The sequence below is a fragment of the Panthera pardus genome, unplaced genomic scaffold, assembly GCF_024362965.1.
Source record: "Panthera pardus isolate Hobbes unplaced genomic scaffold, ASM2436296v1 HiC_scaffold_16, whole genome shotgun sequence".
Classification (NCBI taxonomy): Eukaryota; Metazoa; Chordata; class Mammalia; order Carnivora; family Felidae; genus Panthera; species Panthera pardus.
In genome coordinates, this window is record NW_026526721.1 from 142275365 (window position 1) to 142287774 (window position 12410).

General features: G+C 39.2%; 1 protein-coding gene across 16 annotated transcripts in view; it reads right to left on the reverse strand.

Moving 5' to 3' along the window:
- The window catches only part of NEK10 (NIMA related kinase 10), a 222831-nt gene that overhangs the window by 58207 nt on the left and 152214 nt on the right, over positions 1-12410 (reverse strand). For all 16 annotated transcript variants that reach the window (XR_008422616.1, XM_053903873.1, XM_053903876.1 and 13 more), the window contains 3 exons: positions 2734-2917; positions 2540-2626; positions 760-814 (listed from right to left, as the gene is read on the reverse strand). Coding sequence is in view for 15 of the 16 variants with exons in the window: in XM_053903873.1 (XP_053759848.1) it covers positions 760-814; positions 2540-2626; positions 2734-2917 (326 nt within the window). In the remaining variant the exon portion in view is untranslated. The remainder of the gene's footprint in view (positions 1-759; positions 815-2539; positions 2627-2733; positions 2918-12410) is intronic.

Consider the following 12410-nt stretch of genomic DNA (forward strand, 5'->3'; position numbering starts at 1 on the left):
CCAAATAAGTTTCTTCTTCCCTTTAAAACAGAATCCCCCAAACATATTCATCCCTCCCATAGGAGATGTGCTCCTATGATTACATTCTGGCTAATGGTATGTGAACAGAAGGGATGAGCACAATGTAGGGTCCTGTCCTTTCCACTTCCTGCTGGCTGGGGTGTGGATGTGATGTGGTCCACATTTGCCACATTCGCCATGAGGATGAGCCATATAGCCCACCTGAGGAGGTGGAAAAACAAGATATAAGGAGCCAGGGCTCCAGAGGAGCCCATAAAGCACAACCACCTGCTTTCCTCGTCCACCCCTGAGCTCCGAGAGGCTAACTGCTTAGCTGAAGGTCACAAAGCTAGAATTAAACCCTGACCCAAGCTTAGTACTCTTTTCCTAATGTTTATTTATTTATTTTGAGAGAGAGCGAGTGAGGGAGAGAGCGGGGGAGGGGCAGACAGCAAGGGAGACAGAGGATCTGACGTGGGCCCTGCACTGACAGCAGAATCCGATGTGGGGCTCGAACTCAAGAACAGTGAGATCATGACCTGAGCTGAAGTTGGACGCGCAACCAACTGAGCCACATGGGCACCCCTAAGCTTAGTACTCTTTATGGTAGGCTGCTTGGTAAACCGTAATCACTGCTGGGAGGGTGGGCTCTGACAGCCTCTAGTACCAAATGTCCATGGCGACTTCTAGCCATCAGGTTTCACTTTAGCCACCAATAACTCACCTCTGCAGAGTTCTGGGAGCTCAATGTGTACGTACCTTGTTTGGGATTGTCTTTCTCCTCCCGAGGCACTAAAACTTCTCTTTAAAATGCCTGGAACAAGAACATAAAAATATCTTTATATTTTCCCTCTACAAACCTTTTATTTATTTATCTATTTATTAATTTAAAAAAATGCTGCATCCTATAATATGAGCAATTTTACATACTCTAAAGATGGTCATCATTTATAAAAGCATCAGCTGAAATATAATGTTTCAAATTACTGTTTACTTAATGGGATTGTGTAAGGTCCTTTTTCCAAAGAAAAGGTACTAAAAAGGCAACTCTGTTACTAATAGCTAATAAAGGAAAATAAAATATCCATGTCATAATTATCCTAAAGCCCTTGCCAAGATACCTACAAGTTGCCACATGCAAGTTTAAATGTTCAACTTTCCCTCCTCGTTTCCCCACTGACCCTCCCCACTATTGCTACCCAGAATATAAAAAGCTGAATTCATCTCCAAACAGCCAGTAATTAACTTCTTCTAGAATTTGCTACATATGAATGAATATTTTTCATTTCATTCATTTCATTCATTTCATTTCATTCATTCATCAATGAATTTATAACATTCATGTTTTCCCAATCACATATCAGGATATTATATCTAGCAGGCAGGAATTTGCAGGGAAAAATCAATGTTGGAAACTGAGATCGTTCCAGAAAATCTGGAACACGTAGTCACTATTTTGATGGACAATTAAATTCGGAAAGAAACAAACAAAAAAATGAAGCTCAATCCTTAGGGTTTAACTTTGATCCTTAGGGAGATTATTTTAAACCTTCTTTTGAGATTTTCATAGTATACTCCTTAATGAGAGAAATTTATTTATACTAACTTTATTTCAAAATATTTCTATCCTGGAATGCCTGGGTGGCTCAGTCGGTTGAGAGTCCGACTTCAGCTCAGGTCATTTAGGCTTTGTGTTGACAGCTCAGAGCCTGGAGCCTGCTTGGGATTCTGTGTCTCCCTCTCTCTCTGCCCCTCCCCTGCTCACACTTTGTCTCTCTCTCTCTCTCTCTCTCAAAAATAAATAAACATTAAAAAAATTCAAAATATTTCTACCCTAATATGCCTCCAACTTACTCTTTTAAAAGAATTATTCTTTCCTCTCCATATTCCATTTTAACTTCTCTTTTCTTTCAGTTTCAGATTTGTTGAATGAATTGAATCCTATCTTTCCTTAAAAATTTTATCCAAATATATCTTTTCTTTTCTTTTCCATACCCCATACCCCAGACTATTTACTTTACTGTTTTAAAGTAAGAGGCAAAATTAACATATGGACTGAATTTATATAACATATTTGTCATAGTACTAAACAATTAAAATAGTCTACTTTAGTGTTTGAAATTATAATCTATCCCTTACATAACATAAATAAAATCATACAAAACTTAGTCTACTCCAAGACTAACTTCTTCTCCAGGTCTCTAACCCTTAGAGAACAGATTCACAAGAGGTCACTTCCATTATTCCTGTGGTTATTTAGTGTTTCTCCAAATTAGTTATCTCCACTCCGCAGTTACAAGGTGTATTTGCCAGTAGAAATAATAAAACTAACTATTTGTTTGACAGCTAAGGCAACAGCAGACCACAGTGCCGGTTGGCCTCTGGGCATGCCAGAAGGCTAGACAAACCTGTCCTAATTAGCACTGTACCTAGAATATAAACCGCTGCGTTACGCATATGATGGCGGTCACCCGACTCCCGAGCGTGATTCCCAAACCGCGACCTACCGGAACCCCACAAGCCGGCAAAGAAAACTTACTGAATGTAGATTCTTTCACAGGGCTCGAACTGGAGCTGCTGGAGTTGTCCGAAATGTCCAATTCCTCATCTAGCTCTGAGTACATGTCTGCACATGAACAGAAGAGTCACAGAGCAAAGAAAGAGAGCAAATGAGCCTTGAAACGGACAACATTGAAGAGCGCATTCACGTGGCCACCACTTCACTAGAAATACCTTTGTCAATATTTTCCAAGTTGAAGGTCTCCTCGGACAGGATTTCATCACAGGCCCTGTCTTCATCCTTCCCGCAGGGGGCCTGGAAGCCCTCGGGGGGCAGGTCCGCGCTTTCTGAAAGTTCGCTCTTCAGGCTGGTGCCTCCACTGCTACTGCTACTCAAGCTTGCCTTCTCAAAGGTGTCCTGCGAGGGAAATTCAACGCACAGCTGTCTTTTCTTCCTTCCTTCCCTAGGACCCAACGCTTATTAGAACATATATTAAAATGCGTGCTAAGCATATATATTTGTGCTAACGTACCACCGGTTATTCTATCTGCACATTTGTGGCTGAGTTCACTTAGTCCCTCTCCATAAAAAAATGCATCCCTGCAGGCGACCACGGGACAGACAAGAACAGAGGTGCCAAGATGCTCAATGACAAAGGTCTGTGCGATGCGGCAAAAGAAAATGCAGCGCTAAGGGAAAGATACGTATCAGTTAAGCGGAAATTACTGTCACCTTAATAACATTTGCCCTCTCAAACAAACATGGGAATAAAAGGTACAGCATAAGGAGAACAGTCAATGGTGTTGTCATAGCACTGGATCGTGACATGTAGCCACGCTTGTGGTGAGCAAAGCCTAAGGTAGGGAATTGCGGGTGTATACTACACTATCCCGTACTGTGTCTTATACCTGAAATTAATGTGAGCTCACGTGCCAGCTATACTTAGGAAAGTACAACAATGCTATCAAATCTCAGCACCACAGTGGGCGAGTAGGACTTAGTTTTTTCAAATTCCAGGAAACTCTGCAGCAGTAGTGGATGCCGCCAGGCCATGGAGAGAGAAAGGCGCGGTCCTCTGAAAGGTGCAGAGACCAGCACAGGCTCCAGTGGTGACCAACGCTTGCTCGAGACAGGTCCAAGGGTTTACTTTTGTTTTGTTTTGGATACTCTTTCTGAAATTGAATTGACACCCACAGCCACCAGAGGCAAGTTTCTAAACTCCATGGTGACAGAATTGAAGGTAAAGAAAATCTAAGACCATATGAGTGACGGGTGTTAGAAGTCTGCCTCCAAAAGCTCTCGCGTGTTTCTGTTCCCTAAACAAGACAAAACATGAAAAGAATAGCAAAGACATTTTGTGCAATGCAAACTGTCCCATCAATGTTATCTCTTTTTCCTAAGAGTTTTTTCACGGTACTTTCCTCAAGCTGCCACCAAGATGCTTGGAGATCTTTCTTGCTCTGTTGGAGCTAATGTGCAGTTGAAGCGTTTTCATTTTCTTTGTCGAGTCCTCCATCCAGTGACTGCTTTGTGACTCAGCATTGTTCCTTCCTGTTTTTTGGGTCTACTCCTGTCTACTACCTTAGAACCTAAAATGGAAAATGCTTCGGACACCCTTTGGATTGCTCATGCGTTCTCAGAAATCTTCCCCATGCTTAAGACTCGTAAGGAGCTTCCAATGCCAGCCTCAGCGCAGCTGAAGCTCAGCCCGGACACCAAATTCAGGAGCTCCTTCTAAGGCTCACAACTTTCCTTCCGAACTCACTCAACCCCTTCCGTGTCTTCCGCCTTTTTCTGTCCCAACCCACAGATTCTTCTTCCTCCAACATCTTCAAGTAAAGTCAGAAATGTACACAGAAATAAATTTAGGGCTTTCACATCCTTATGACTTTTTATTCGAAATAAATCATTTACTGCCCTATTCTAAAGCCCACAACTGGATTTACGACCCTGTAAGGACTCTACACCCAAGATGTGTTGCTATCAATGTTTAAAAAATAAAGAGAGAGATAACTTTTGAGTTGACAAAACTCTATTGCATTGGTGCAATTAGATGTCGGAATTCATATATCTCGAAAACTGGCAAAACTTCAGCAAAGGCTTTGTTTCTTTTTAGAACAGGCATGGAGAAGACATCAAAGGAAGACATTTTTTCTTTGGACAAATGAAGAGTGAAGAGAAGCTGTGAGTCCTGACACAGGTATCCCAGACTTGAGGAGTTTTGACTTGTAACCAATACCAAAGAACCAGGAACCAGATGGCTTGCAAATCAAGTCATTTGCAACCAGTAAAATTGCATCCATAAGTAATTGGGTGTTTGCTTAACTTCTGAAAAAGGGGAATTCACATACTGAGAGAGATGCTTTTTCAAACTCTGTAAGAGGGGAAGCAATAAAGCGATAAAGTAATGTAGAATGTATAGTTTGTTTTAGTTTGAAAAAAACCCCTCTGTTTCTGTAATCTCCTGCAGCAGTTTTGCTTCAAAAAAATCTATACAGTTCTTGAACTTGACATAAAAGATACGTCACAGTAGACACATTTTCCCAAATGTGATTTCCAGACTTTTTCCTTGTGAATATTTGAGTACCCAACTCATTGCCAACTCACCCCTTGAAGAACTGGAGGCTATTTTAGTCCCTTTTGAATCCCTCCATGCCTTGCACGATGCTTTACACATAGCAAATGCTTAATAAGTAGTTGCTGTATTGAGACAGAAGGGAGAAAAGGGCCAGGGAAGAAGGTGAACTCCCCTACATGATAAGTAGGTTTTGTAACATCTGTGTTTGTTTTCTGTTTGTTTGTTTGTTGTTGTTTTTGTTTTTGTTTGTCTTGCCCGTTTATCCAGAATCCTGGGTCAGAATCCATCGTGCTGTTTCTCTAAGAGCTGAAGAGACTATCTGGTGATACACCAATGAATAAGAGTGAATGCTTCCTTTCCTTTTTCCCCTTTGCATGTTTGAGAAGTTGTAAAGCTCGATTCATCTGTATTAGAGATGGCTGGCCCAGCAATGACAATCCGGCTCCTCTGTAACCCAGCAGGCCCTGGCTAAAGGCAGAAATGGTTAACTGTTTTTAACCTGAGAGTTGAGGCCTTTAAGATGTTTTTGAAAGTTGCCTCCAGCGAGTACATAAACCTATTAAAGGGAGCTGGGGGGAGCAGGGAGGTGCAGCCTTGGGGGATGCAATTTGGCTGCTGTCATCTTTTTTACTTTTTGATTACTTAAGATTTTTCTAGGAATAGAAGAGGGAGTTAACTACATTTTTTTTGGCATCTACATATCTCCCAGGAACGGATGGACACATTCTGTGCATCAATATGGCAGCAAGAAGAAGACAATGCAAATGAGACAATAAAATTATCACTGATATGGAAATCATCACCATTACTGGAGACACTTCCTGTCACAGTGCTGTTATAGGCACAATTATGTTTAGCTCGGTTTTGCTCATTATAATGTAATTTTTTATGTGTGCAGCACATTATAATACATTTTCAGTTGAATAGCAGTTCTAACAGTAACAGGCTGACATTGCCTAAATTAACTGCAACAGTAGGGAAAGAATTAAGAGAGCTATTTTATTAAAACTAGTGCATTTTTTTAAATTACCCAGAATGTTTTCTAAGGAGAGAGAAAAGCAAGAAATAAATATAAAACATAACACTAACTATATCCTATAGATGCTTTACTTTAGCACGATAAAGAATGTACTATTTCTTTTGTTCTAAAATAGTCACTCTATTTGAGCTATGTCTTTGCCTAGATTCTCGTATTTGTTTAGTTAATAACCATGACCTTAGACACATAAGTTCAGGGCTACCCACGGCTTGACAGCAGTTCACCTGGCTGAGGTGATCTCTTTTTAATGGCAAACCACGTTCTATGCTTTTCATGGATGATAGCACAAAGAAAGTCCAAATAGGAGACAGATCATTACCGCATATTATTGCACATAAGTTTTGTCCCTTAATTTCAAAGTATTAAAAAAATCAGCCAGTGTGATCGAGAGGGCTGAAGGGGCCACACAGACCCAGGCCATAGCTGAGTGGACTGGCCACTTCAGCAGGTGTGGTGAGAGGCTCGTGTCCAGGACCTCACTCTGGGACACTTGGTTTTGCCATCACGGAGAGGTGGGCTGCAGGAGCAAGCTTGGAGCCTGGTCCCTTCCTATGGCAGCTGGGGAATCTTTTAGCTGCAAAGTTGTTTGGTGGATACCCCTGTCTATTTTGTTCATGAAATCCTGAAGTATTTCCCTGCTCTTGTGTTCCACATATCAAGTAGAAGAGCAATACGTTCAAATTAAACCAGAACAACTGGTGTGTAAGGTGATGGAAATAACTAAATTTACAAATATTATATAATAAAGGAAAAATATTATCTTCAAGTTCGGATATTAATTATTTTTTATTTTGGACTTCTTTTTTTTTTAATTTTTTTTTTAACCTTTATTTATTTTTGAGACAGAAAGAGACAGAGCACGAATGGGGGAGGGGCAGAGAGAGAGGGAGACACAGAATCGGAAGCAGGCTCCAGGCTCCGAGCCATCAGCCCAGAGCCCGACGCGGGGCTCGAACCTATGGACCGCGAGATCGTGACCTGAGCTGAAGTGGGACGCTTAACCGACTGAGCCACCCAGGCGCCCCTATTTTGGACTTCTTAAAAATATTCATACAAAGCTAAATGTTTGGCTTTAATATAATTAAATGCATATAATTATGATCCTACTATTATCATGACACTCTTAATTAGAACCTCTTAAGAGCACAAGAACATACTAACGAACTATCACCAAAATAAGTAAATTAGAGAATGAGTTAATTATAACAATTCAGTATAAAGTTCCACTATCAAATTTACCATGCTTGATAAAGTTTCACTGCCACCCCATAATCAATCTAGTATCAGTAATAGGTTCTCTGTGTTTCCTAATTCAAAGACAGGTTGTCTAGAAGTAATACTACTAATAAGGAAGAAGAACAGTGCTATAGTCTGAAGACATCCCTTATTAAAAATATAGAAGATTTAGTCTACATCAACATTTACTGACCACTCTTTTGTTTCAAAACTGCACATTACCCAAGGAAAAGAACTGAATGTGTGTGTGAAAACTTCTGAAATCATTTCAAAGCAGGCCAAAAGCAGGTAATTCCATTTGACATATAGAAGAAGTCATGCACAGAGAATCATCAAGTGGTCAAGTTTTAAGACATTCTAATTTGGATTGCTCAAAAACGAGAAATGCGGTTGAAAACCAGCACTGCTTACGGCATGAACACAGTATGGAATTAGACATGGGTGGTATCAGTATGAGTGAACCATACAAATTAGAATTCTACTTACTGTTTCATTTTTAATACGGAATTACACAAAGAAATGTCTAGTTCTTGTCAAAGCACACACTTAGTACCTGACATCAAAATACCAAACTGATTAAGTTCCAGTAAACAAAGAGTTAAAAATCAAGGAGAAGAATCACCATCATCTGTTACCAATCTCCCTGCTTCCGTTCTTAGCTTTCAGTAGTCAATTGGTACACAGCAACAGCTGTATCATTTTAAAACATTATGTCACCCCTTTGCTCAAAACGCACATCATTCAAGTCTATACCATGGACCACACCAGCCTTATCTCCTCCTCTCACCCCCTGCTTCACTCAATTCCAGCCACATAGGCCTCCTTGCTTGCCCCTTGAATTTGGCAGGTATGCCCCACCTCCAAATATTTGGATTTGCTGTTCCCTCTGACATCAATGTTGTGCCTCCAGATATTTGCAGAGTTCACCCTTCTAATGTATTCAGGTTTCTGCTCAAACGTCATGTAGTTATAGAGCCTTTTCCTGACATCCCTATTTAAAACAGCCTGTCTTCGCACATCTACCAATCACTATCACTTTGACTTCTCACATTTTTGTCCACAGTACTTAAATGTATATTAATTTATTTATTATTTGTCTTTCTCTACTACAAAGATGGAGTTCTTTGACTATTCCGCTTACTGATAAAACACCAGGCTAGAATATTCCCCAGAGGAGAATAGATGCTCAATAAATTTTGATAAACAAATGAAATAAAAGACCGATTCTTCAAAGTACTGCAAAACTCTTCCCCATATTAAAACAGAAAGTAGAAATGAAAAGAGCAGCATTAATAAGGAGTGTAGAGGAGGGTCTGGATGTGGCAATTTTGGAGACAGCTCTGGTTATAGAGGAGGAAGAGAAGGAAGTGGTGGTGGAGGACCTGGATATGGCAGCCTGGCAGGGGAGGGGTGGCTATGGAGGTGATTATGACAAGCGTGGAGGAGGAAATTACGGAAATGGAAATTACAATGATTTTGGAAATTATAACCAGCAACTTTCTAACCGTGGTCCCATGAAAAGTGGAAACTGTGGTGTTGTCAGGAACATGGGGGGACCATAGGGTGGAGGAAACTCTGGGCCTGGAGGCAGTAGAGGAAGTGGGGATATGGAGGGAGAAGCTGATATTGGGCTTCGTTGTGTAAATAGGAGAGGATGAGAGCCCAGAGGCAACGGAACAGTTTCAGGCTGTCAAAATAATAACGTTAAGGAAACTCTTACCTAAGTCATGCATAAATCTGCAGTGATACAGCAGAAGATACCAGAGCAGATGCAGAGAGCCATTTTGTGAATGCGCTGGATAATTTAATAACTTTACCTGGCTATGGAGGAAGGATTTGGGGGAAAAATGCCTTCGGGACAGTTTCTGAGCTTTTCAATTGTTATTTCTTTCTAGTGGTTTTGTAAGTGTAGAAGCATTCCTTCTTTGATGATGTTAAACTTGTAGGTTTCAGGTAACATGTGAAACCTTTTTAAAGATTTTCCTCAAAGTTTCAAAAGCTATTAGCCAGGATCATGGTGTAATAAGACATAATGTTTTTCTTAAAAAAAAATTTAAGTGCATGTGTAGAGTTAAGAAGCTGTTGTACATTTATGATTTAATAAAATAATTCTAAAGGAAAACAAAATAGCAACATTTTTTTTGAAGAAATTGACAAACTGATTCTAAAATTAATAAGTAAATATAACAGATCTAGAATGGCCATATCAAATTTGACAAAGAAGAGCTAAATTGGAGCACTTATACAACCTAATTTCCAGACTTCTTAAAAAGCCAAAATAATCATGACTGTGTTGTACTGGCTGAAGAACAGATACACAGATTAACGCAACAGAATAGAGTTCAGAAATAAATCCACATATATAGTGTCAAATGATTTTCAAAAAAGACATATAGTAAAGTCAGTGAGGAAGGATTAGGCATTTTAAGAAATGATGCTGGGGAAACTGGGCACCCATAAGGAAAAAAAATAAATTTCAATCTCTTCATCATTCTATGCATGAAGTTAAATCAAAATGGATCATAGACCTAAACATAAAATCTATAACCAGAAAGAATTTAAAAAACAAAAAAAACAGCCTATTTTTGCAATCTTCGGAGAGGCCACAATTTCTTTAACAGGATGCAAAAAGCGCTAACAACAATGAAAAACTAAATGAGTAAACGGGACTTGAACAAAATTAAAATTTAACAAAATTTCTGCTCATCAAAAAAATATCATTAAAATAGTCAAGTCATAGATTAGGAAAAACATTTGCAATACATATACATACATACAATACATAGTCATATATAGACTATTTAAAGAACTCCTAAAGTCAACAAAACAGACCTTCAGTAAAATAATGGCCAAAGATTCGAACAGATACTTCTCACACACACACACACACACACACACACACACACACACACATATATAATTGATCAATAAGGAAATGTAAAAGTGTTCAACAGCCTTGGCTGTCAAGAAAATGCAAACTAAAACCACAGAGAGGTACCCTTTTATTCCCAACACAATGGCTAAAATCTAAAAGACTGACAATACCAAATGTATACAAGAATGTGGAACAGGTGAGCAAACCTCATAATATTACTTCTAAAAATGCTAACCAGTACAATTTTGCAAAACTGCTTAGTAGTTTCTTTTAAAGTTAAACATACATCTACCTTATGACCCGGAAATTCTACTCCTACGTATTTGTCGAAGATAAATGAACGTATCTCCATAAGAAGACTTATATAAGAAAATTCAGAGCAGTCTTATATAAAACCCCAAATCTGGAAACGATGTGGTGTTCATCAACAGGAGAACAAAATATGATACATTCATACAACATAATACTATCCAGCAACATAAATAACTGCCAAACACAACATCATGGATGAATCTCACAGACATTAGGTCATGTGAAAGAAACCAGATGCTAAATCATACATACTCTGCAATTTATATGAAGTCACACAATAGGCAACAGTAATCCATAGTGTCAGAAATCATGGCAGTCTGTCCATGGGCAGGGAACCGCACAGCAAGGGGCATGAGGGAAATTTCTGAGGGGATGTATATGTTGCCAGTCTGGTTTCAGGTGCAAGTTGACCTTGTGTCAAAAGTCATTAAACTAAGTGTAAATTATGCTATATGTAAATTATATCTCAATAAACAAGGGGGGAGTTATGGTGTGGATGTAAGAATTGTGTGTATATTTGTCTGGGAGCCTAAAAGGCATTGCTTTATTTTTTTAACCCGTAACAAGTATAGAACATTTCCAAAACAAGTCATGATTTTTCCCGATAGTTCTTTCACTGCATCGTTATTTGTTGCCTTTTCACAGCCTTGGGGGAAAGTCAGCCAACAATTAACCAGACAATAAAAGCAAAGATGTTCACAAAAATATTGTCCTTTTAAAATACATCATTTTCTACATGGCTTAATTTAATCTCTTAGCAGAGGATTGCAGACACACGCCTTTAGTGCCGTACTCAGCAATTGTAAATGACATATGGTATAATAAAAATAAAACAACTCAGATAAATAAATAGCACAACGGTTTTTTAAATTTGCACTACGAAAATGAGAATCGGGTGCTCGCGTATCTGTTCAATTCTCAAGTGGTCCACTTTAAAGATATTTGAGAATTTAAGATAAATATCCAATGCCTCTTGATAAAATTTGCTAAGAACATACAGATATTGTATTAGAAAGCTACAATAAGAATCCCAGAGTAAAGAAGTGAAATTATGAAGGGACTGTGGATTTAGAAATTAGTCTATGCTGACAAGCACTCTACTAGCTGTTTCCTGCACAAGGTAGATGGAATTTAGTACAATAATTATGTGTGCCATATGTCAGCAGTTTGACAATCTGAGACGATCACATAAATCTTTTGTAATTCACCGAAAGTTTAGAGTAAATTTCTAGGACTCATTACAGGAACATTTACTCATCTTTTTTATTTATTTTTTAATGTTTATTCATTTTTGAGAGATAGTCAGTGTGGGTGAGGGAGGGGCACAGGGAGAGGGAGACACAGAATCCGAAGCAGGCTCCAGGCTCTGAGCTGTCAGCACAGAGCTCAATGCAGGACTCGAAGTCATGAACTATGAGATCATGATCTGAGCCAAACTCAGATGCTTAACCCACTGAGCCACCCAGGCACCCTAGGAACACTGACTCATCTTAAGCATGAGATAATTTATCAAGACCAAGTGTGATTTTTGAAAGATCATCTTGGTAGATACATAGAGGATGGTTAAGGGAGGGAGATGAGTCTAGATAACTTGAGTAGAATGGATTCAATCATTTGGAAGGTCTTCAAAGCTGAGGCTTCTTTGCGATGAAAAAGAAATTCTCTCTGTGGACAGCAGTTTTGGTCCATGTCCAAGAGTTTCAACTTGCCCTTCCTGCCAGCCTACCCTGTGGATTATGGACTTACCTAGTCAGCCCCCACAATTGTATAATTCCTTGCAATAACTCTCTTCACATGTATCTCCTACTCGTTCTGCTCTATACACTGTGCGTAGGACTGTTCTGTATCCGACATAATATTAGCATCCCTG